At 43.7% G+C, this 25,374-nt stretch overlaps 2 protein-coding genes across 4 annotated transcripts; one reads left to right on the plus strand and one right to left on the minus strand.

Moving 5' to 3' along the window:
• Window positions 1-647: 647 nt before the first annotated feature.
• Window positions 648-17,003, minus strand: pibf1 (progesterone immunomodulatory binding factor 1). 2 transcript variants are annotated; one of them, XR_013077788.1, is made up of 18 exons: window positions 16,352-16,998; window positions 16,050-16,150; window positions 15,739-15,937; window positions 15,484-15,603; window positions 14,474-14,607; window positions 13,854-13,962; window positions 13,616-13,735; window positions 13,451-13,512; window positions 13,195-13,320; window positions 12,297-12,395; window positions 8,543-8,708; window positions 7,203-7,353; window positions 6,684-6,824; window positions 6,062-6,164; window positions 4,035-4,165; window positions 2,502-2,586; window positions 1,118-1,297; window positions 648-854 (listed from the first exon to the last, which is right to left on the minus strand). XR_013077788.1 is itself a non-coding variant. In XM_076743072.1 (18 exons), the coding sequence occupies exons 1-18, from the start codon at window positions 16,616-16,618 to the stop codon at window positions 801-803; spliced, it is 2,298 nt and encodes a 765-aa protein (XP_076599187.1). In that variant the 5' UTR covers window positions 16,619-17,003; the 3' UTR covers window positions 648-800. The 2 variants fall into 2 exon arrangements, 1 of the variants encoding a protein (XP_076599187.1); XM_076743072.1 differs by having other exon boundaries at window positions 6,734-6,824; window positions 16,352-17,003.
• dis3 (DIS3 exosome endoribonuclease and 3'-5' exoribonuclease) lies at window positions 16,466-24,155 on the plus strand. 2 transcript variants are annotated; one of them, XM_076743071.1, is made up of 21 exons: window positions 16,466-16,517; window positions 17,963-18,120; window positions 18,377-18,573; window positions 18,654-18,727; window positions 18,905-19,072; window positions 19,288-19,452; window positions 19,641-19,754; window positions 19,919-20,056; window positions 20,217-20,363; window positions 20,458-20,574; window positions 20,667-20,768; window positions 20,900-20,964; window positions 21,146-21,230; window positions 21,392-21,519; window positions 21,780-21,866; window positions 21,970-22,126; window positions 22,487-22,701; window positions 22,866-23,034; window positions 23,180-23,338; window positions 23,430-23,552; window positions 23,774-24,155. In XM_076743071.1, exons 2-21 carry the CDS (start codon window positions 18,017-18,019, stop codon window positions 23,840-23,842), a joined length of 2,583 nt encoding a protein of 860 aa, XP_076599186.1. In that variant the 5' UTR covers window positions 16,466-16,517; window positions 17,963-18,016; the 3' UTR covers window positions 23,843-24,155. The 2 variants fall into 2 exon arrangements, with proteins under 2 accessions (XP_076599186.1, XP_076599185.1); XM_076743070.1 differs by lacking the exon at window positions 16,466-16,517 and adding an exon at window positions 17,419-17,733.
• Window positions 24,156-25,374: the final 1,219 nt, after the last annotated feature.

Here is a 25,374-nt window from a genome sequence, read left to right on the forward strand (position 1 = left end):
TTTTCAAAGGTTGAACAGTGATAACATGGACTTCATCTGCAAAACTGGGGGTCACCCTTTAACATGTGATGGTCAGATGAAACACTGTCCAGTCAATATTATTTACATGTAAAATATCATATATTTATCATAGTTTATGATGGGAAATGGTTGCAGTGAATATAGAAAGTGCAGAGTCACACAAGTGATTCCAATGTATTTTATGATACAGGGACTATAGGCTCACTGAGAAAAGCATTAGAAAAGCATAGAAAAACTGGTGAAAAGGACAAACCAGCTTTAAAGCAGTTCTCTGGCTGAGTTTACTATGACACCGATAAGAACGCGGTCTGAAATCATAAAGGTATGCCTACTATGTCTATATTTAAAGCCAAAGGAGCCTCAGCTCTTGCAAATCAGAGGCTAAGGTTCCTGCAACGGTGTTTGTCTGTATCTGCAAACCTGGAAAAGATGAGGAAATAATGATAGACAGACCTAATAAAAGAGACCACTGCCAGGAAAGAGGAATTTTTGGGCAGTCAGTTAGCTCGGAATGTGTACCCCGTGGAAGGTAATACCTCTGGTTTTGGACCAGTATGCAGCGAATTTCTCCTCTCTGAACAATATGTAACCAAGGATAAGATCAACAAAACACTCGGACACCAGCAACAGTTTCTGCTTTTGTATTTCAAAAGTTGTTGAAATTTGAAGGGGAGTGTAATTCACATTTTTAAAGTACAAAGGATAAAACATAAGGTTGTTAAAGCCCTGAGTGACAATTAATAGCACCAGTAGTAACACACACACACACACACGACGGTTCATTTGGGTCTCTGCCTCAGCTTTTGGTACCAATCAGGAACGTCTTTATTGGTCTGCAGAAGAAAGGGGCAGAGAGGGAAAAGGATGGTGAGAAAAGCAGCAGCTCTTTTTGGATTCTGAGGATACTCTCACCCACTGCCTCAGGAATCAAAGACGTATACTAAAGCATATCTGTGCTCAGCTGACCGCAGTCAACAGCTCAAATGAAACTAAATGTCATTTCCTGTCAACCTCCTGCTCCTTTGTCTGAACTTGTGTCCGGGCAGGTTACAGCGGTGTGACTCACTCGAGGGTGTTGCCAAGTGGAGACACTTACAAACACAGTGGGTTTGGGTTTGTTTGGCGACTCTTCTTCTCTGGTCCCGTTAATACGTTTGGGCTGGTGTTTTCCTGCACCAGACGTCCTGACAGCAGCTTTATCTGTTTCCAACAGGTTGAGAGCGTCTCCCTGTCTGGACCGCATGCTGATCAGGACCTGCTTCATCACCGCCAACTCCTGGAGAATCACACGGTTCATAAAAAAAAGGGATGTGAAAAACAATAAAGGCGAATCTTTATGAGAATTAAGTGGGATCACCAGGTATGACTGAAAACACCATAATGAGAAGTTTCTACCCTTTAAGCAATTTGAGAGACCTTTGCTTTAAAATGTATGTTCTGAAGAATTTTTACTGCTGCTCTCTGATGACATGTTTGTCCTGAACCGCAGGCCAACACAGCTGAACTCCTGAAGTCCAACTATGGGACGACTTGCAATAAGCTTGACAAGCTCAAGGGTCTGCAGGGGTGGCAGCAGGGCAGAGGGGAGGACTCTGGGCCATTTCACGGTTCTATTTATCACCCCTGAGGACATGAGCCCTGGCATGTCACAGACACGCACGAACACACACACACACACACACACAGAAACACACACACACGTACCCTGGTGGCATCCCAAACAGCCAGGCTGAGGAACAGCTGTCTATGACAGGGCACATACCTCATACAGCAAACGGCTGGCTCGGGGTGACACACTCATGCACGCGCGCGCACACACGCGCACACAATCTTGAAGGAAGCTGCTATCAAAAGATTTTAATATAAAAAGTAGAGCTGTGACGATTAGTCGATTTATCGTTTATGTGTTGAGCAGAAAATTCATCAGCAGCTATTTTAAGAATAAATGTTTGTCGCTACGGTTTCAGGTTTTCAGATGTGACATTAGTTGCATTTTCCTTGTCTTAAATTATAAATAAATATTTTCAGGTTTTGGACAAAAGAAGACATTTGATGGCATCACCTAAGGCTGTAGGAAATTGTGATGGACTATTTTTTTTCTACAATTAACTGAAAGACTGATGAAAGTAAACTTAAGTTGCAGCCATAATAAAAAACTGTTTCATATTTACAGACTACAGTTTGAAAAGTGAAAAAGAGGCATGCAAGTGTTTGCATTTGTGTGTTTCCACAGGAGCACAGGTTAACACCCCGGTTGGCACTCTGACCTCGTCAAATGCAGACAATGGCCGATGTGCTGTAACTCGCTGTTTTTACAAATAAATCTGCATTTTCAAAGCAAGGTTTTGCTCCTGTTTACTATCCTGAAACAGCCCAATATACTGGAATAGACTGAGAGACATTGAATGCAGTTGTCCAACAAAAACATCAAATTTCTACCATAACAAACACCCAACAGTGCACGACATCATCGCATGTACCTCTCGATGGTTGAGGAGTCGCTCCAGATCGGCGGCCATGTTGTTTTTCACCTGCTGCAGAGCTGTCCGTTCTTTCCTCAGAGAACTGAGGTTACACCCAAAAACAGGCAGAGAGATCAGATCATGAGCAAACAGTAAAAAAAAACAAAACAAAACATTTCTATACTTCCTGTGAGTTATAAATTCAGTGTTATAGTTATAAGGTCATGTGACACTTCTTAAAACAGCTCAGTCCTGCAAATCAATAGTTTATGTGATTATTTAAGGCAGGACATTGCAAGACTGTAGACACGGTGTCATATACTGTATACAGTAGACATCCTTTGTTAATTAGCATGTGCTTTGCTTTGCTTCAGTGTGGGGTCGGGTTAGGGTGAACACAGGATCAGGTGTAAGGCGTGGTGTTTATCTAATTCCCCCTCGGGGATCAATAAAGCGTTCTGATTATATATTTGTAATTTGAATATTGCTTCATGTGCCACTGTGCACTTAGTGTGTATTTAAGGGAAAAACCAGCAAAACAAAGTGCTGGACTATAAATCACTCAGCCTACATGGCAGGTTTACTAGTGCTGCCAGTATAAATCACTGGCATAAAACCATCAACATGCAAACAAGCAAGTCATGATCTAAAATTGACCATACAACTCTGTTCGGCTTATATGTTGTGAGAAAAACTCTGTTGTGTTGTTCCAGTGTTTCTCCTGAGGCTGTGAAACATACAAGCAGGAGCTTGTAATGGGGGTGCTTTAAAGCAAATCATCTTGCAAATCTTGAAACAACAGCTTGGTAGCTTCACAACTGAGAGCCCTGGAAAACAGATTTCAACTCACGGGTCTAACAGCCTGAGTCGTTAGCTGATTGGAGCGGAGTGGATTTGGAATATCACCAAACAAACTGCGAACGCTTAAGACGGAGAGACTGGTAGCACATAAAGCGAGAATCTCCTGTGAGCTGTGTTCCTGCTGTTAAACAGATAGCACCGCACAGCCACAGGAAAACTTCAATACCTCCGTCAGATGGGGAGCTTTGAGAAGCTCGAGGGACTTTTAAAGGATTTTTTTTACTCTCCTGGTCGCCCCAGGTGAGCGCTCAGCGGTAGTGAGCAGCAAGCGAAAACCTGCAGTCTGTCAATTTGCATATTTCTCGGGTTAAAATACAGTGGGAGGCCAGCGGGGGGGGGGTTTAGGTCAGCGCCAGGTTGTGCTGATGAAGAACACTCTACATACTGGGCACAGACAAACGCATGCACACATGCAGGTTTGCACACAGGCAGAGCGAGGTAGGTGTGAGAGGGCCACAAGAGGACAACGGCAGATCCAGGTAAAGCCTCAGGGCAGGGAGGCACAGTATGGCGTACTGCCACGACGACCAAATTACAAGATACAAAATGTTAAGAATTTGACTGACACAGAAAGAGTTTGGCAAACGAGGCAGAAGGCCTGACGACCTTCAATTACTAAAAAATGTGTTCTGATTTTCTTTTTAGTTCTGTTCCGTCTGGCGTTTCCTCCGCGTGACTCTCAACGCGTACCTGACATCGTCCTCGAGTGACGTGATGCGTTCCTTCATGGCGCTGATCTGTGCATCCCTTTGTTTCACCGTCTCGATCAGGTAGCTATAAGGCTGCTGCGTCTGCTGTAAGAGCTGGTTGGCTGCCAACAACTGAGGAACATAATTATGCATAATTGAGCATTTATACAAACAATTACTTCACCAACATAAATCAAGGCCAATGTGGGTCATTTACATTTACAATTTACAATGCAACGAGAGTCTAAACATATGTCAACACGATGTTCAGTGTGTAGAACATGAGATTCGCCTTCACTTGTGATCGCTGATCTTAGCAGTTAACGAACATTTCCACTTTAAAACTGACCTCGTGTGGTTAATATTAAAAAATAAGACAATACTGTAGAGAATTGTGAATGACCCTGGAAGCGACAAACACAACAAAGATTTTATCTTAGCTCTGATGTCATCAGGAGTGGCTTATGTGCCCGTAAATGTGAGGTTTTATGAATGTGTATCAGAGCTGAGTCCTTTTTATTAATCGGAGTGGTACACTTTAACTTAAGATGAAGCCATAAAGGGGGAACACAATGAAAATTCACAATCTTAACAACCTCTTTCTTGCAATTACTGTCAGAAAAGCACCTTTGCATGCACTGTACAATACAATACTGCCCTGTCAGTGTCAAGCTTAATCCGCTAAACAATAGATAAAGTTAGGCTGTTACTCATTAAACCACTTTTACGGCCAGGCAGTAGTGAGTAAAACTGGGTGGGAGGGTAAAGACAATAGTTAGTTAGTCAGGGCATCTGTGTGGGTGGTGAAGTGGTTAACACCCTGCTCTGTCTAGTGACTAAAAAGCATAATATTTCACCCTTTCCTTTCATACTCGAGGAATTATGAGGTATTCCAGACGAGTGCCAGTCAATCACAGCTGACAGCTGAATGGCCAGCTTATTTAGTCTGAAATCTGCTCAGCCTGGCTTGCACAATCTTTCTTGTCAGACAATATAATAAAGAGTTGGGGGGAAAAAGGCAAGCGCACTGGCTACCACAGCTGTCATTCACACAGTCTCAGACCTTACTGGGTGACTTTTAGCATCAGAGCATGAGCAGTAGACACGTTAAGTTCACACACAGTCACGCACAGACAGAAATCACACACCCAAAATTAAAGTCTCAGCGTTGTACACACACGCACACGGTGTGCCAAACACAACAAAAGCCTTAATGATTGGTGTGGTGAGCTGTTGGGAGAGTGAAGAGCGTGGCCGTCACGGCTTTTGGCACTGTTTCCCACTGTGTCAACAAGTGTGACAGGTACTGAGGCTGCTCCGTGTCCGCTCTTAAACAACCTGTCATTTTCCAGGCACGGCTTTAAGGGAAGATCCAGAGTTTTCACGGTGCTATTGTTAAACTTGGACAAAAGTTTCAGGATAAAAATAAGCAGAGGAGGCTCTCATCAATGAGCCCTGAGGTGCGTTTGATTGCATACTGTACGTGATGCCGCACAAGCTGCTCGGCTCCTTTTTTCTGTCAGCCATTCTTCTTCCATCAGAGAGAAAAGTTACGACAAATGCGGTTGATGTCACGGCGGCGGAGTCTGTCTTTAAGAGAGCGATTAGATGCGCCGCTGAAGCTCACTTTCACAGCAGAGCGTCGTGCGATGGTGTGAGAAGATAAATGGTGGGTGATGAGAGAGGAGCCATCGAGCTTGGCTCTGTGATAATCGCTCTGTTATGTCATCAGAGAGCTATAAGCCAGTTAAAATAAGTGAGCAGGGCTTTGATAGAAGCTGTGGAGTAACCATAAACTGAGCTGCTGTGGGAGATTTGTGATGGTGGGAAAACAAGTGTGTGTTGCAGGTACCAGCTTGCAGACCTTTGGGTTGTTGTTTTTTTTTCCTTTTTTTTAAAAAAAAATGACATTAAATTAAACGTAATTCCATTAATGACGGTCCCCAGGCAGGCTCACACCTCATTACTGTACGCATGCGTGTGTGCGTGTGTGTGTGTGTGTGTGCGTGCGTGCGCGTGTGTGGTTACCTCTTCCGATATGTGTCCTGTCTGTGACTTGTGTCTCTCCAGCTCCCTCCTCAGCGATGTGTTCTGCCTCTCGAGCAGCAGCACCCTGCGGGCCAGGTGAACGCTGCGAAACAGCCACACAAACACACTTTTGGAAATTCCAAAACACGACAACGCCGACAAGTTTACACTGGTGTGTACTTCCACGCTGTTTCTCCTACACGATATGTAACAGTTACATCAACAGATTTGAGCTTTGGGCTGTGCATGCATGTTTCCAATCAACGACAATGTGTGGAGTAAAACGTACAACCAAATAATTATTCACTTCAATCTAGACTGAACACGTACTTTGAAGCCAGGAGTATATTCAAGCATAACCCTAACCCTGAAAACATAATGGTTGTAGAAACAATGACAATCATGGGTAATATGAAATATTAAATGTCTTATGAGGCAGAACATGCATTCATAATATTTATTAAGCCTCATAGATCGACAAACTGCATGCTGGTGACACATAATATATGCTGCTGCGGTCAGGAAGGGGCATCTGAGATTTTATGAAGTCCAATATCTTCCTGATATATCAGCATGCTACCATATTAGCATACATGCAATATATTTAGACAGAAGCACACACCGTAGCAGTGCGCCCTGTCCTCGAGGTGTGAAGCGTATGGTGGACTGTACCTCTGCTTCAGTCTTCTCTTGGCCGTCGTGGGGACATTGGCTCCGTAGCCGTATGAGAACAGAACCCTCTCTGCCTCCTCTTCATTCTCAACTGGCAACAGATAAATAAAATACAACACATGAATGCTGTCTGCGCCTCTCCAGCACCTTTATGAAATCAATGTGGAAGACTGTGCTTGTGTTGAGTTTGTCCTGCTTGCAGTTAAATTCTGCTTTTTTACACACCATCTCTCTGTTCTCCTAAACTTCTTTCCATCTGTCATTACAACTCCACAATAGCTAGTACAGATTTTTCCGTTACTGTTCCTGTCTTAATCCAAACGATGTTATCTGTCAGTTTTATTATGCATATTCTCTGATGCCAGACCCGGACATCTGAAGGAATCAGCGCTTGCTTTTTTATGCTTTTCTCTTCCTGCCGTCCAAATAATGTGAGCAATGTGCCGCAGAGCCAATGCTGTCTTCTTACTTTCAGCAGCCTGCATGGTGACTTGGTCCAACTCTTGCTCGAGTTTTTCATAGGTCTCCAGCCGGGACGCCTGCTCGGCATTCTGAGCTCGCAGCTCCGCCGACAGCTTCTCTGATGACGTCTGCAGTCTGTAAAACTCCTGGGTCAGGAGCTGAGGCACGGGAGGAGAGGAGAGGAGAGGAGAGCGAAAGGCAGAGGCAGGAGGACATAGAGAGCAAATATCAACACTTTCAGCATCGTTTTCTGTAGAAAAATCATTTCTTGCCCAAAACCATCTGCCTGAGGAATAATGTTCATGTAACTGTTACATTCTGTCAGTGTAATAAAATGGCAGATAATGGATTCATATCTCCAGAGTGGTCTTTTTCCCTGATTATTCAATATATTATTACATATACATTGCACACACACGCATTAAAATTAAAATGAATGAAATATTTAATTCAAACCGAATATGAATCCGAAACTCGACAAAACTTGTTTGTCTTTCAGAGCTGCTGGACGTGTACATTTACTCCGAAATGTTTACTTTAACCATTCGTCACTCCTCGTTTTCCCACATTTACCCTAACACATTTACTCCACAGACAAGTGAAACATTCACAAAAGAGATTTAGAGAGATTTTAGAGAGAAGAGAGAAGTTAAAGAAAAAAGAAGAAAAAAAACCCTAAATGAAAGGGTTTTTATCCCAAACTGGCTTTAAACCTCACTATTATAAAGAACTGGAGCTAAATCAAAGCTAGACAACAAAACCTAAAGTAGCTCTTCAGTCACAGAGACGGAGAAAAGATCTTCCTTCCTTCTTCCTTCCATAATCATGTGCAAGACATGATTACACCATGTATGCCCCTCTGGCAAGCAGGGCAGGGTTAAAGACAGGTGAAGAGGTGGATCTGAGCTAAGTGCATTCAAACATCAAGAACAATGTGCACTCAATTCACTTCTTGTATAAATGGGTGTGCTACAGTGGACAGAGATAAGAGTGGAGCCTCTGGACTGACATCCAAAGACTGAACAGACATATTCCAGAGAGAAGACCATTAATTTTTAAGTACTGTGGGTGGACTCTTCCCTCAATCAACACAGCACTGATGTTGAGCAGCTGTGAATTTTTGGTCGTGTTAATTCGTGTGATGTTTGCAGCAGGTGAGTAACTTCACCGCCGTCTTTCCTGGCTGTCACCGTGTTAATGAGTGGTGTCGAATAAGTGAATGTGCCACCGACAGCCTGCATCACAAGCACATGATGAAAGTGATTTTCCATTTCTTTTCCAGTTAATTTGACGAGCGTCGAAAACGCTGCTAATGAGGCAAAGTGGGATTTCTGATTTTCAGAGTACCTCCAGTTTCTTTTGCTGCTTCTCGCACTCCACCTGGCTCTGGGCCAAGGCCTTAGCCGTCTCTTCCTTGACCATCTGAGCGCGCTCGGCTTCGAAGGCGCGCAGCTTGGCCTGGTTGGACAGCTCTGCCACGCGGCTGTCGGTGCCCAGCTGCAGCTGACGAAACCTGCACGGATGCAGCGGGTGCGTTAAAAAAAGTGAGATACTGTGTTTTGGTGCAAACAGATCATGCGAACATGTCTAGATACTGCGTCTCACACAGAGGTGTAAGCTCAGCTCAGGCATGTCTGGTGGTTTCAAACAAGTGTTGCAATGTCTTCCTTCATTTAGATACAATTGCATTTGCTGCTAATTTGCATGGTGCCATGTTTGTTTGAAAAACTGCCAAGGAAGTGACTACCTGGTTCGCCTTGCGCAATGAACATTTTTCATGTCGAGCTCTTCTGTTCATAGTGTTCCGTGGCACCTTACAGCTTGGCAACTGCAGTGTTACAATAAGTCACCAAGCAGGAAAGCCAAGTCTTAAATCATTTGGTTTTAGATGAGTATTTCTCAATGGTGCTCGCAGCAATGTTTGGCCTTCTTTGATCTGTCATGAATGTAGTTGGCAGCTTGAGAAAGGTGATCCGACTAAAGTGTTCAGTAATTAGGAGAGAAGAACATACTCTACAGTCTCTGTAGTCAGCTGACACAGAGCAACGCCAAGTCGAAGCCTCGTCATATACATGCGTGTGGAGGGGCAGGTTTGGCACACAACATGGAGACAGTTACCAACACCTTGCCTTTAAAAAGCAATGATGACACCTTTGAATGTGCACAGACAAACAAAACTGCAAACAGAGCACAAGGTGAACACGAGCGGTTGATCGTTTTGGTAATATTAATCTGTTCTATAATTCTATATTATGTTATCTGTCAGTCGTTTATCATGAAATCCGCCTTTCGAAACATGAGGACTTTCTGCTTTGCTCTATTTGAAATCACTTTGAACTGAGTATCATCAGGATAAAAAAGCGACTCGAAGACTTTGCTTCATGTTTTTTTTTGATTATACCTCGATATTTTAGAGACAAAATAATTACCTGATTAATTGAAAAATAATCAACATATCAACAGAAAATGAAAACAATCATTTGCTGGCACCCTAAAAGCAAAACACGGACGAGCCCAGCTCTTCCTCAGGAAGCCTTCAAGCACACACACACACACACACACACACACACACACACACACACACACACACACACACACACACACACACACACACAGACTGTATCAAACCGTGGAGGTTGGTTGGATAATATTAATAACTCTCGATTACAGCTGACCTGATAGGATTTCATCATCCATCGAGCGCAGGCCTGCGCCGTGTGCTCACAGTGACAGACATGTACACTTGGTGGACATTTTAAACCTTCTTTTACTGTTGGCGGCTGCAATCTAGACGCAAAGTAGGAAAGTGTTCCTAAAAGAAATGTACTTTCTTTTCCCGGGGAGTCGAGTCAGCCGTGGTCCTTCTCTGTCCTTTCAAACGGCAATTTTAATAGCATATTTACAGTAAGTAAGAGCGGTCTTCCCGAAGGCACTTTGAATATAACATATAAGTCTGCTTGAGAGGTGACACTGAAAAACCGTGCTCAATACTTGGCCTTTTTTTTTTTTTTTTGGACGAGCTGATTGCCATAACCGGCCCGTTAGCCAGTGCTCTGATACAGAGCTGTGAGATTCAAGCTGGCCCTCCATGCTGCAATCATCCAACGCCATTTCAAGCTTGTCCGCCTCATTCTTTGCCCCAAAAATAGGGGCATGCGTGGGGTTAGGGGTTAAGGGCTTGTGGCTAGCATCTGTCGTTGCTGGCTTGCGATGCGACACAGAGAGGGAATGTGATCGCAGCAGAGACAGTGCAAGGGAGAGTGAAGTGTGTGTGTGTGTGTGTGTGTGTGTGTGTGTGTGTGTGTGTGTGTGTGTGCGCATGGAAAGACCAACAGCTGGTGGTTTGGATCTAGAGAAATGACCGGCATGTAGTAGTAACCCAGGACATGGACACTACTGCTGCTGCTGCTGCTGTTTGTGTGTCTGGGTCACTGTCTGACTGCTGTAGCTACAATACTTCAAAACAGAATTTTAAATTAAAAAAGCTTACAAGCGTTGAAAGGATATAACTAAGACATGTCGTGGAAACATATTTGTCAGCGTACTTCTGTGTGACTAGATGTATATTCACATGGCAGAAAAACAGGATAAGTGGTTCAGGAGGCTGACTGAAAACCTCCTCCAGTCAGAAAATGCAGACTCAAAGTATGTGTGTGCATGTGTGTGCGTGCAAAGGAGGGCTCACAATATATCTGTTGCAATTTCCAAGCAAGATGTGAAACTTCCTACAAGGCCATGGCCCAGAGGCACCTTTTCAGGCTACGCTGACATGGGCCTTGTTGCCTTGAGCAGAGACAGGGGCAAGCAACTTGGACACAAATCACTGAGAGCAACTTCGGAAAAGGGAAATGAATAAAAATAAACTAAAATTTAATAGGACCATAAATCAGGAGGGAAAAAAAACTAGAACAGCACACTCAGTACAGTGCAGATGTCCGCCAGGCGTGCAGATCTGGACAGGAACCATTCCAAAACACGGTGACGTGCATGCTCACGTCTCAGCTGCGTCTCACGAGCTTAGCTGCAACCTGAAGCATTTATTCCTTCTATTTACCCTTCAAGTCTACTTTCTGACTTCAAGCAGCCGTCAGCCCATCTGATTATTGCCAATAATACCTATGATTTACACTCATCATTTCTTGATCGTTGACAGTAACCTATCACATCAGTGCTCTTGATTTCTTATGATTCCTCTCATCTTCTCTGCTGTCTTAAACTTGATCAGAGCCGATAGGACCATGAGAGGGGAACATTATTCAGAGTGAAATCATCATCTAGCTGTCAAATATTTAAGGCCTACTGGTTTGGGCTCATAAAAATCTACGCACCAGCATGCACGCACACAAAAACAAATTCCGAATGACTTCAGAGTCAATCATCTGTGGTTTACACATGCAGCTGCCACATACATTGTCCCGAACAACAGACTGCCAATGGCTGACACATCGGAGCGAGAACAAGCTTTCAGGGAAATACGGACCATTTCACGCCGCATATACAGCTTACGTTATGATGAAACACACAATTAGAACTAAGTCGGTCATAAACACGCCAATGATGCCAGCTTTATCGATCACGCCCCCACAAGCAACACGCTAACATTTTGTTTACTGACCTACAAAGAATGAATTCAAAATATGGTGTGGTTAACCTTGATGCCAAAAAACTGTACCAACTGGCCTGAGTTTCCATGACAGTTGAACAACGGCCCTCAGGTGAAGCTCCATAACTTTCCCTGATACGTGCTTATTAACAAGGCATCCAGGAAGTGCAGCAGTTACAGTTGCCAGAAGTAGAGTTCAACCAATAAGCAGCCGCCGCAGCTGACGAACATGGCAATGTTTGCTAAAATGTTGATGTCGCGCCTTACGCCACCCATGATGCAATCCTTCTTGGACAGCAGAACAAGATCAAAACATATAACTATGTTTGTCAGAAAAGCAGCTTTTACCGAACATCCTTTCCTGGCTCCCGCTTCGCGCCATGCTGAAGGGTTGGTTTACTGAACTGCAGAAAAACACGCTTTCTTCTCCTGGTTTCTATCTATGCAGACAGGTTTCGTTTGATTTTCTTCAGCTTGTGATGGATGATAAAAACTCACTGGTCCAGCAGCTGGTCATATCTGGACTGAGTGTCTCTCTCAGCAGCCACTGCTCTGTCCTTCTCCAGCATTGCATTGTCTCTGGCCTCTCGCAGGTTCCTGGTCTCTCACACACACACACACACACACACACACACACACACACACACACACAAAGTAGAAAGATGCCATCAACACCTGTACAAAGGAAACGGCAGGTCATGTTACATTGTACATAGCAGAACACGTTATGTTGGCATTTCCTTTTATTCTAATGCTACTGTGAAGGACAATCCAATTCCAAAAATCTTGGGATGCTGTGGAAAACATGGATAAAAACAATCATCTGCAAATTAACTGTTCACTGACAACAGTTCTACAAAGTGTTCCTGAGTCCACGCAGTAATATCCTTTCTACAATCATGTGTTGACAAAGCGGTGAAGCTCGCTCCATCCTAGCTTGTGAACCACCCCTTTCGTACCCAATCATGATACTATCACCTGTTACCAATGAGCCTGTTTACCTGTGGAATGTTCCAAACAGGTGCTTTTGGCTCATTCCACCTCTTTCCCAGTCTTTAGTTGCTCCTGTCCCAACTTGTTTGAAACATGTTGCTGCATCAAATTGAGAATAAGCAGATCTTTGCAAAAATCAATGAAGCTGATGAGGTAGAACATTAAATATATTGTCCTTCACTGTTTTATTTATGTTTTACACAGTGTCCAGACCTTTTTGTTTTTGGGGTTGAATCTGGAGTGACAGCTCTTCCTCTATTCACAACTGGCGAGCTAAAAAAGCGATGGCGTGTTAACAAAATGTGTAACCTTCTCCGGTTTGAAAAGCGCACCTTGATATTTGTTCATGCTTTTTACCAACATACAGTTTCTTACAAGTTAAATAAAAAAAACAAACGGATACCTGTTCTCCCTCTCATACATCTCCCTGGAGGTTCTCTGCAGGTTGTCTATCTCGTGACTGGTTTTTAACCTGATGTTCTCCAACTCCTCTTTCAGCTTGGTCTCGTACTCTGACTTATAGTGGTCTCTGAAGTGGAGGGAAGGGGAGAAAAACATGAACAGAGTTATGGCAGACGAAACCTTCAGTGTCAACATTTGGTGCTTTCTACTGGCGATGGTTTGTGCTCAGACTGATATTCTGTGTTGCAGAGCCTAACCTGGATGCTACATATTTTTCATAGGCGTCCTCCCTTGCCTTCTTAGTGTCTTCTAATTGCACCTGGACCACAGAAACAAGAAGTGAATGCATGTTATATGAGGCCTTCCTGTTACTGACAACCCTTTGTATTTGATGAGCCTCCTATCTGATCAGCTGTGTGGACCTGCAGCCTCTCCAGCCGGTCTTCTTCGTGTGCACAGCGGACACTAAGCTCCATGTTCTGCCTGTGGAGGTACTCCTTGTCCTTCTGCAGAAGAGTCACTGACTGCTGCAATGTCGCCACCTGGAGGGCAAGAAGAGAAAAATGAAAAATGACTACAGAACACCCAAAAGACTTCAATGAGTATTATGAAGGCGAAATATTGCGTGCGCACGTGTGTGATTGGTTTTGTGTGAAGCACCTCTTTGCTGAGTGTGTTCCTTTCTCTGGTCAGCGCAGTGTGAGCCAAGTCTAGTGTCTCAAATCTCCTCGTTAACTCCTTCAGTTCTGCTTCGAAGTTGTCACGCTCACTATAAACCACAGCGTAAAAGGTTAACATACATTTGAACTTTCATATCCAGAAGTTAAATGTAGGGGAAAACCAGAATGCATTGTATAACATTTGTTGTCTTTATAAAAAATGATTGAAGTGAAAATTATTTCAGAAAATATTAGGACAAAAAAAAAAAAACAAACCAACCTACATGTTGGCTATGTTATATTTACAGTCATGTAATTCATTTCAGCAACTCAATGCACCAAGAAGCACATAGTTTGACGACAACAATCTGGTCTTCAAATAAAACAAAGTAAACTCTATATCTGCAGCTGGTCTCAGATCCAGGAGAGAGAAACCTGTGGTGTCAGTATGTTGTTTCCATGTATTGTTCTCTCGATGTTAGCTGGGTCCCATTTCAAGGACGAGCTCCTTCAAAGAACACAGCCCACAAAACTGTCCCGCAGCTTTCAGTGGAGTCAAAGGTGGGCTGACCCCTCCTCGTCAAATGAGCAGGCCCACAGAGGAGGCACACAAACACTCACCGTTTGATGCTTGGGTAGTTGTCTCTGCGATAGTCTCCCTCTTGGATCTGCTGTTTGGTATCGGCCAGTTCGAGGGTCAGTCTCTGGCTCCTCAGCTCCAGCTCAGTGCGTAGCCGCCGCTCCTCCTCGTAGCTCTGTGGATGCACAGAACAGACAACATTTACATTACCAAACATACTCATGCTGTAACCATCACATCCTTTTCCTGGAAGCATCTCGAGCTGATGAGTATTTAACCTGCTGGATGAATCAAAGTGAAAAAAAAAGAAAAGAAAGAAACTGTGACAGCAAAGCCAAACACCTGCTCAGTAACAATGTCTGGACACTCCGTGGTATTCAAATTATACTCATTAAGTCTCAAATGGTCCCCTGTTCACCGAGAATATATCCATCATGCTTCAAGCAGCACTTGCCTGGATTCATGCTATTTTCTGCCGAATTCTGACCCTGCCTTCAGCGTGCTGCATCATTATCTCATCAATGTGTCATTTGTGCCCACAGGGCCACTGGTGACTAGATTAACTGGATGGATTATTTTGTGAATCGTGCCACTCTCATTCTGAGCACTGCAGGCTGTGAAAAAGATCATTCTGAGGGTGCTGTGACTGACACAGAACAAATTTCAGGTGGCTCAGACCACGTGTCTTCCCCATTTTCACACTTAGTTGTTTAAGGCTAACTGAACCTCTTGACCCTTTCTGCGTTCTTCATGTCTGTGCTTTCTAAGCACATGACTCAAAGCCCGGAGGCGTGAGTGTTTGCTTAAAGTGAGTTTAGACAACGAAAACATCAAGCAAAAAAAGCAAAAAAAGCAGTGCCTGCACTAACAAGTTCAACAGTTACTTGAACTTTACTCTGTTAACAGCATTTGATGCGAATAGAGATGAAAGAGAAATAAACCAAAAATATAAAACACGTAGAATACAATAATGCACAAGTCAGATAAAATGCTAAATGAACAGCAACACAGAAGTGTAGTACAAGCTTGTGTGTGTGTATGTGTGTGGTACCTCCATCAAAGCCTTCATCTGGGTTCTGTGTGTATCCAGCTCTTCAGTCAAACTGCCTCTCTTCATACTGAGCTCAGCCAGCTGAGCCCGCAGAGGAGTCACCACCTCATAGAAGCGCATCTAAACACACAACGCAGAGACAAGGTCATCAGGAAACTCAGCGCCAGCCTCGTCATGTTCTGCATCATATCTGGTTACCATCTGTAGGGTTTGACATGGTGGCACAGAGTTTACGGAGAGCTCCCCCGTACTTACAGCTACGTATTCCTGTATGGAGATTTTGTCTTCCGGGAGGTCGCGGAGCTCCTGGTACCTGTCCTGAGAGATGTCCAGATCCCGTAGAGACCTCCGCAGCTCTCCAGCCTTCTCACACAGCTGACGGTTGGTCTCCTCTAGCTGCTGCTGCCTGAGCAGGATGGCCTCCATCTCTTGCTTACGCAGAGTCTGCTGCTTCCTGGTGATGACAACTGTTGTTAGGATGGTTCACATTTGTGCTTACCAGCTAACTGGCGGGATAGAAGATAGGTAATCCCAGTTAAAACGTTTTTCATGCTGCCGTTTCTCACCTGTTCTCCTCTTGAGCTAGTTTCAGCTGGCTGTCCAGTCTCAGGGCAAAAACTTGTTTCTGATGTAGAGCATCATTCAGCCTCTCCTCCAGCTCCTCAATCTGACATATAAGAACAAAAGCATGGAAACAATCACAGGGCTATTCTTGCATGATAATTCAGATAATGGTACTGTATCTCCAGTTGCTGCTTCTCAAAATATTACTAACTGTATACGAGATGCACAGTGTTTATGTTATTATGTTAGTAACGCTGCCCATCTTATCTCTGACTCAAACTTCGCAGCATTCCTGCCCCTCTACCTTGGACATATGATCGGCCTTCATGTTGTCAATGATCAGGTTTTTCTGAGAAAGCTCAATTTTCAGCAACTGGACGTTGTGCAGCAGCTCCTTCCTCTCAATCAGCTGGCGGGTCACCTTCTGGGAGCCGTTCCGCTGCTCGTCGGACGAGGAGACATCCTCTGTGGTAGGCACCGTGGTCTCCAGGCTAATGTCCTCCGACTCCAGGTCCAAGGAGCTGGAGACGTTGGCTGCTGTCGGCCTCAGCTGTTGCTTCTTAGGAGGCATTTTGTATTGCTTTGGTCCGAAGTTTGTGTCCTCTTTTTTGCTAGCCAACGTTAACTAGCAAGGCGAGCTAGTGGCTGCTAGCTAGCTTGAGGCAGTTACTGTAGCGGAGATTACGTGAGATTAGAAAGTTAACTAGTTAATTCAGAGTTTACCGACATCGCGATATGTGATACTTTAACGTTAGTTTGTTACAAGGAGAATTGAAAACAAATCCCGACACAGCACCAGTCTAACTATATACTTTAAGCAGAAACCCGATGTAATCATACTCAAGAAAATAGCATGTAAACTCTGATACAACGTTAAAGGGACATCTCCGAGCTCTTTTTATTTTCAAGGGTCCCGCTCCTAGCCGCCTGCTAACCGCCAACTGTTCGACTAAGGTGGAGTGGTCTTGATTACAGCGCCCTCTATGGTAGTGAACGTGTAATACAATCAACGCCCACTCGTCTATAATTCGTTGCAACGCACAGCAGTGCAGTACTACATCCGAAACACAGGGGGCGCTGTAAAATTAACTACCTCTTATTAAACCATCCACCCAGTCCCTCTTCTGCCTTCCTTTGCTTTGTTGTTATTGAAGAGACTTTAGATGGCCAACCAAAATTAAACATGGACTCGTAAAGTGTTTTACACGGAAACAGTAAAATATCGGTGTGTCCTGGTGCGTAACTTGCGTTTTATTTTCGGACATTGTTTCTAAATTGAGATTAAGATAAAGGAAAAACATACGTTAGAATACGAACTCCTAAAATTCGATTTTTCGTGTTCATCAAAACTCTGGGAAAGTTTTGTCGGCCGAGAGAGTTAGTTTACACATGGGTAGCTAACCGGTTGTTACCAAATTGGGGGATAAAAACATCGGGATTTACCATTTTGAGGCTTTTATCGTCGTCATGTTAAAATCTAAAACCTTCGTTAAGAAGACCCGGTCGGGTGGGGTGATGAAAATAGTGCGCGAACATTATCTGAGAGATGATATTTGGTGCGGAAGCGAAGGTTGCACTGTATGCAAACAAGAGTCCACGGTGCTGCAGAGAGACGCGTGTATTGAGAGCAACCTGTGCTCTTATCCACATTATCTGATTCCTGACACGAATGTGGTGCTGCATCAGGTAAAAAGAGTTCACCACTTCCACTGGATACGCAGCATCATACGTGTATTCAAACAAGAAGGCCTTTTGATCACCAAGCAGTCCATACTTATACTCTGTATAAGACCAATGTAGTATCCTATGTAACGTTATAACTGGGGCTAACCACCTTCATGATATGTATTTTTGAATGAATAGCAGGTCTTCTGAATATTGTGATGTTAATGTTCACAATTTCTGTGTCCTGCAGATTGACGTGTTGGAAGATCCTGTGATTCGTAATGTGATTATCCTGCAGACTGTGATGCAGGAGGTACGCCACCGCAGTGCACCCGTCTATAAACGCCTCAAGGACATCATACATGAGAAAGAGAAGCACTTCTATGCCTTTACCAACGAACACCACAGGTACAAAGACACCGCTGCCTTTTTTTTAACTTCATCACAGCATCATAATTGCACAATAGTAATAAAAAGTAAAACACTTGAAAGTAAATCAGCGACTAAATATATTGGCCACTTGCATATGAAGTTACATTCATCCTCACACAAAGATCTCCTTATTAGACCTCATGATAATCATTTGCTTGTGGAACTCATGAAAGATCCTTTTTTTGCCTTCATGTTTGTTACACATTCATCCATAAAATGTCTCTTCTTCCAGAGAGACATTCATTGAACGTGAACAGGGGGAGAGCGCCAATGACCGCAATGACCGTGCGATCCGTGTGGCGGCAGAATGGTACAGCCAGCACCTGAAGACATCCGAGTCCGGCGCAGATGGGCTCAAGGTGGTCCTCCTCACCAATGACCAGGGGAACAAGCAGAAGGCGGAGGACAGCGGCCTGCTGGCGTACAAATGTTAGTGGTCTTTCTTCAGAGAAAGGAAATATCAGTTGTATTTGTCACTTTGTCACAAACATTCATTCCCTTCCATTCAGGTGAAGAGTACATCAAGGGTCTGATCGCAAATCCTGAGCTTGTGGATCGTCTGGCTTTGTCCAATGACGACAAGGTAAACACAATGTTGGATTAATTACATAAAGAGATAAGAGCTAATTCAGAGACTGTATGGAGAATTTGTATCTGTACGTCCAGTTCACACCCCTGCCATCGCTTTGTGGCTAATCTCTATGGACATCATTCTCTCTATCTTCTCCTTCCATTCATGTCTTTTTCTTTCCTCCCTCAGAATGAGATCACGAGCAGTAAGGTGTTATTCCCGGAGCACCTCCCTCTGTCCAAGATCCAAGCCGGGCTTAAGAGTGGCTCCTTCCTCCAGGGCACCTTTAGGGCCAGCAGGGACAACTATCTGGAGGCCACAGTCTTTGTCCAGGGAGAGGGGGAAGACAGCACAGAGGTGTGTGTGCACGTTTGTTTGTAAATGTGCAGAGTTTCAACTGTTATGCAAAATCTGGAAATGAAAGAATCTTCCAGACCTCATCTGGGTTTGGGTCAGAATTCATCATGTTGTGTGTTTCCACTTGGAATTACTGCAAGTTAATTAGCTGTCAGTAACAGTAAAGTGCCTGCACTCGTTAAACGCTCTGTACTGTCCCTTCGGCTTGTTGCCAGGTTCTCATCCAGGGTCTTCAGAACCTCAACAGAGCTGTGCACCAGGATGTCGTTGCCGTGCAGCTGTTGCCACGGAATCAATGGGTGGCGCCCTCCTCAGTTGTGCTGCAGGATGAAGGCGTAGCAAAGGACGATAACACTGAAGAAGAGGACGAGGAAAAAGCGGTGAATTTGGGTTTTGGATTTTGATCAGAATGGCTTTGTCTCCGCTCAGTCTTGCAGGAGGTGTAGGTTGTTTCCCCTCCTCAGCTCAATTCACCAGGGTGTCTATTGGCATGGGCAGACAGTATCTGGGTGCTTAACTACACAGAGAGCTTGTACTTTTTTTAATGTATTCCTGTGTGTCTGAGCAGTTGAGGATATCGGCAGCTGAGGCAGCCAGGAAGCCCACCGGCAAAGTAATGGGAATCATCAAAAGGAGCTGGAGGCCATTCTGTGGCATGCTCAACGTCTCTCAGATTAAAGAGGTAAGTGTAGGCTGCTCTGTAGCACCGTCTGTCATACACAGTTTAATTCTGCTTGGTTTGAAAATTTGAAGCTGTCTCTCTCTGTACTCTGTACAAACTGTGCTACCACGTTTGTGTCTGTAACCCGTAGCACTGACCATCACTTTTCTTTCCTTTTCATTCAGTCAACCCGACATCTTTTCACCCCAGCAGACCGTCGGATCCCTCGCATTCGCATTGAAACACGTCAGTCATCCACACTGGCCGGCCACAGGATCATTGTGGCCATTGATGGCTGGCCCAGACACTCCAGATACCCAAATGTGAGTTGAACTTCTTTGAATGTCAGATCTTTGGAACTTCTATGAGTGGGTACATCTCCAGCTGCCAAAGTGTGACAAAAAATTGAATGGACACATAATAATATGTACAAAAACAGCCTGTGCATGGACAGAAATCTAGTTTTTTCCCCATCTTTGTTAGGGTCACTTTGTGCGCAGTCTGGGAGCTGCAGGGGAGAAGGACACAGAGCAGGAGGTGCTGCTCCTGGAGCATGACGTCCCCCACCAGGCATTCTCTCAGGCTGTGCTCAGTTTCCTTCCCAAGATGCCGTGGGCCATCACACCCGAGGTAATAGCAGCTGTTCTTGAGACACACAGTAATATTTTTGAAAGCACACATGTAAATACTTCTGCATACGTTAATGTGGATGTGTGTGGTAAAGGACATGGCGAAGAGGGAGGACCTGAGGCATCTGACGGTGTGCAGTGTGGACCCTCCAGGATGTACAGACATAGATGATGCCCTGCACTGTAGAGAGCTGGACAATGGAAACCTTGAGGTACACATATTGTACACACACTGTATATTATAAAGTAATAGTATTCAGTTATGTTTGTCTATATTTTACAGTGTGTTATTTGTTTGCTGCAGGTGGGCGTCCACATCGCTGATGTCAGCCACTTCATCAGACCTGGCAACGCTTTGGACAAAGAGGCTGCCAACCGCGGCACCACCGTCTACTTGTGTGGCAAAGTAAGGAAAAACACACACACCTCAGTGTTTTCACAACATCATTACAAACCTAAAAGCTAGAAATAAACAAAAGACTCCAGAAGCGTCGTGGTTTCACAGTTACATGGTGTGTTTGATTGTGTCTCCATCAGAGGATTGATATGGTGCCTGAGCTGCTCAGCTCCAATCTTTGTTCTCTACGCTCCAATGTGGAGAGGTGAGGACCAGAGATACACGCACACACACACACACACGCACACACACACACACACACACACACACACACACACACACACACAGTAATCAGTATCATCAGTGCTCATAGATTTACGCCATTCCATTTATTCATTTATTCATTCATTCATTCATTCATTCATTCATTCGTTCATTTTTACCAGGCTGGCTTTCTCGTGTATCTGGGAGATGAACCACAAGGCTGAAATTCTGAAGACCCGATTTACAAAAAGCGTCATTAACTCCAAGGTATACTGCCAACACGCAATGTATGACGACAGAAAACATAGATACTACAGAAAATTATAATAACACTACCCCCTGATTTCATTATCTGTTTGAAAGACACAGAGTCACAGGGTCCAGCGTGATTTTTGTTTATTCATGTTTCCTTGTTTGGTCTGGTTCAGGCATCTTTGACCTATGCTGAGGCCCAGATGAGGATTGATGACACCACCAAGAATGATGATACCACCAAGAGCCTACGAGGTCTCAACAGACTCGCCAAAATCCTCAAGAGGCAGAGGATAGAGAAAGGGTAAAGACTGGGAGTTTGGAGCAGTAGAGGCAGAAGAATAGATATACAAAATGCAGGATGGCTGTACTCTAATGCTATTGGTGGAAAATGCTGTTGGCTTGACTTTTTTTTTATTGATCTATGGCTCAGTTGCCTTCAAAATAAGGAAACATGCCTTCAAGTCGACAAACAACTTAAAATACAAAAGCATAACTCCATTAACTGCTGTATATTTAAACTGGCTGTATTGAACATGAATTGTGTTGCATTTGATCCTTCAGGGCGTTGACGCTGTCATCCTTAGAGGTCCGTTTCCACATTGACAGTGAAACCCACGACCCCATTGACCTCCAGACCAAAGAGCTCATGTAGGTAACCTTTTCTCCACAACAGCTGATTTCCTATTGTCTGTGTGTGTGTGTCATGCTGTGTTTTGGACGTGTGTGAATCAGCCCGTGTCTTGTTTATCAGGGAGACAAACTCCATGGTGGAGGAGTTCATGTTGCTAGCCAATATTTCCGTTGCCCAGAAGATTTATGAGGAGTTTTCAGACTGTGCTATGCTAAGGAAACATCCAGCACCGCCTCCGTCGAACTACGACATCCTGCTCAAGGCTGCAAAGTCCAAGGTGAGTGGGGAAAAATGCTTTGGTTTTCAAGTTATATGCTCACGCCGTCGCTGGACAGTACAAAACAAATCAGACACAGAGGCAAACATCCCAACAGCCCAGTGGTTCCCAAAGTGTTTGGCAGGCGTATGGTACCTCACCACAGCTCTGTCCAATGAACTCAAGTGTCCTCATCATCACGGCCGTTAATTACAACCATTTAGCCATCACTGTTAGCTAACTATTTCAACCATTTATCCTTTCCCTTTAGCCAACTGTTTTAGCCATTTATCCATTACTCTGCTAGCAGTGTATCCATCACATGACCAGCGACAGATACATTTTTTAAGCTGTCAACACTTTGTTTCCTTTTGTCATCAGGGTGTGGAGATCCACACAGATTCGGCCAAAGCCCTGGCGGACTCCCTTGACGTGGCAAAAGTGGATGACTTCTCGTATTTTAACACGCTGCTGCGCATCCTGGCCACTCGCTGCATGATGCAGGCTGTGTATTTTTGCTCTGGCATGGACAGCGATTTCCACCACTACGGCCTTGCTTCACCCATTTACACACACTTCACATCGCCTATTAGGAGGTATGAAAACAGATTTCTACACATTTTAACTTGGGTTTGGCCTTTTTAACAAAGAAATGTGCACAATTGGCAAACTACCACATGGCTGTTCTTTCTAACCTTTGAATGTCTATCTAAACCTCTACCTCCTCCATTCCTCCCTGTTCACCTGCTCTCCTCCACAGGTATGCAGATATTATAGTGCACCGTTTGCTGGCCGTGGCCATAGGAGCAGACAGCACCTACCCAGATTTGATGGACAAACATAAGCAGTCAGCCCTCTCCAATAATCTCAACTACAGACATAAAATGGCTCAGTATGCCCAGAGAGCATCTGTGGCCTTCCACACACAGGTAGACACACACAGACACACTGTCCTGTACCATCATCATAAAAATATTGACTGACCAGAAGTGTGACGATCAACACAGTGTCCACTGATAACCCCATGAACCTCTGCTGAAAATCACGCTTTTAACACAAATGATCTCTTTCCAGTTGTTCTTCAAGAGCCGAGGCATACTGAATGAAGAGGGATATGTTCTGTTTGTGAGGAAGAACGCAATCACTGTACTCATCCCGAAGTTTGGCCTGGAGGGAATGGTCTTCTTCGACACGAAAGACAAGGCAACCCCAAGCCTTGTTTTTGATGAGGAGGTATAAACACAAGTTATTTTTTAAAGATCAGCAGTGTTAAGCTGAAACCATCATGAAATGTTAAAAAGATCTTTCCTGTGTGTGCGCTCAGGGTCCCACTCTGAAGGTAGAGCAGCACACCTTCTGCATGTTTGACAAGGTGAAGGTCACCATCAGCCTGGATGACTCCAATATTCAGCACCAGAAGATCCGCATGGCTCTGATTGAGCCTGTGGTAAGGACTGACGACACGGAACATTCACTGTCAGACAAAATGATGTGATGGCTACCTTATGTCGAAATCTGTAAATACATTTTGTGTAACATTTAATGTTTTAGCCCCAGAAGTGGGTCTTTGTGCTGTGAAATGAGTATAAATAATGCTTTGTTTGTGAGTTTTGTTGTCCAGTGTCCTCCAGGTACGGCAGGATTTTTGATTTCTGATTGATTTTTCAGATCCCGGGTGTGAGTGTTCCAGCCCCAGATGTTGAGCCACAGGCCAAAAAAGCCAAACTGGACCGCTGACACAGAAACCGGCACAGTAATTCACCCAAACCACCAGCTCATCTTCCAGATCAAGAAATCATAGAAGACTATGAAAGAAGGAGTTTGGTGCATTGACACAATTAACTGTTCAACTGTCAGCAGGCGTATCTATTTTAATAAATGTACCACAGCGAGGCTGCACTGACCCAACCTCACACGTTACGCTTCTCCTGTAGTCATTTTATACTACGTGAAACACGTGTTTGTACACAGATGAGGACAGGCGCAAGGGACTGGAAGTCAAATAACAGAGCAGCAGTCGACTCAGTCATTAAAGCTTTCTTTTTCTTAACCCACTTGGTTCTGTGTGTTTTGTCGACTCACTATGAATCTTCGTCAGTAAAACTGAGATACTTGTACAAAGACGGTTCATAACTGATGGAAACAAGTTGTTACTGTCAACAGGAATAAAGAATTCTATATAAGATTAATATCATAACATCCTCTCAATAGATATGTGGCAACGATTTAACCAAATCCAACATTAAATGACTTAATCTTAGTAAATCAAAATCATTTTGAAAAATGGTATTCTGTGTATTCTCTACTGAAATCTCACACTGACATATTTTGGTCAAAAGTAATTTAAACAGCGTTTTGAACCACAATAATGAGAACTGTCACAATGCAATTAGACAGAGTGATAATAAGTGTTATTGAATTATCTGGAGCTCGACCCTGAACATCACGTCTCATTTCATTAAGTCAAAATACTCAGTGCTGAAAATAAACATGGTAGAAACACCCGACTCAAAAATAACTGTCCTCTCAAGCAAGACAAAGAATTCAAGTTAATTTAATGCGACGCTCCAGCCCATGCTTTCAAGTACAGAAAAAAAAGATGAACAAATGGCTCAATTTTAGTGGCATTATTCAGTGTTTCTTCACCAGGAATAAATATTCTACCAATCCAAATAAGATCCACAGGTAACCTGAATTCTGACAATTCTGACTCACAATAAAAGAAAAAGCTCTCATATAAAAACACCATGATAAACAGTTTTATAAAAACATAAATACAGTACAAATATGATGTCATCTGATAGTCAGGATCAATTCGGTCGAGCACCAAATAAAATTGAAATGATGGCATTAGCATCAGTCCAGCATTCAAGCTTATTGTTGTGCATGTTTAATACAGGATTGACGTTTTTCTCCACTCTTATCACACCACTAAACTTCTGACTTGGACTTATAGCTTTTCAGTGTCTTTAGTCTTCTCCCTTATAACCGGTGATAAAACACACTATGGTAGAGCACAACTTGAACTTTAAACCTTAACGAACCAATAACCACTAGAGCTGCAACCATTAGTTGATTAATCAATTAAATTAAATTGGCAACTATTTTTAATAATTGATGAATCATTTCATTTTAAAAAAAAAAAAGTCAAAACATTTGCTGGTTCCAGCTTCAATTAATCATGAAAATAAGCAAAAACAAGTTAGTTGCAGCCCGTTTAACCACTTGTGAAAGCTCTGTTCCTATTTCATTTAACATTGCAACTGCAT

Source organism: Chaetodon auriga, chromosome 11, assembly GCF_051107435.1.
Source record: "Chaetodon auriga isolate fChaAug3 chromosome 11, fChaAug3.hap1, whole genome shotgun sequence".
NCBI classification, from domain to species: domain Eukaryota; kingdom Metazoa; phylum Chordata; class Actinopteri; order Chaetodontiformes; family Chaetodontidae; genus Chaetodon; species Chaetodon auriga.

What these genes read in the sequence shown, in the direction of transcription:
- pibf1 (XM_076743072.1), bottom strand. Translation starts at nt 16,618, where the DNA reads ATGCCTCCTAAGAAGCAACAGCTGAGGCCGACAGCAGCCAACGTCTCC. An exon ending in CACCATGCAGGCTGCTGAAA is followed by an intron (nt 6,825 to 7,202) that starts GTAAGAAGACAG and finishes ATCTGTTGCCAG; the next exon opens with TTGAGAATGAAGAGGAGGCA. An exon ending in AACCCAAACCCACTGTGTTT is followed by an intron (nt 855 to 1,117) that starts GTAAGTGTCTCC and finishes TTTCTTCTGCAG; the next exon opens with ACCAATAAAGACGTTCCTGA.
- dis3 (XM_076743070.1), top strand. Translation starts at nt 17,515, where the DNA reads ATGTTAAAATCTAAAACCTTCGTTAAGAAGACCCGGTCGGGTGGGGTG. An exon ending in ACGTCTCTCAGATTAAAGAG is followed by an intron (nt 19,755 to 19,918) that starts GTAAGTGTAGGC and finishes CTTTTCATTCAG; the next exon opens with TCAACCCGACATCTTTTCAC. An exon ending in CGTGGGCCATCACACCCGAG is followed by an intron (nt 20,364 to 20,457) that starts GTAATAGCAGCT and finishes TGTGTGGTAAAG; the next exon opens with GACATGGCGAAGAGGGAGGA.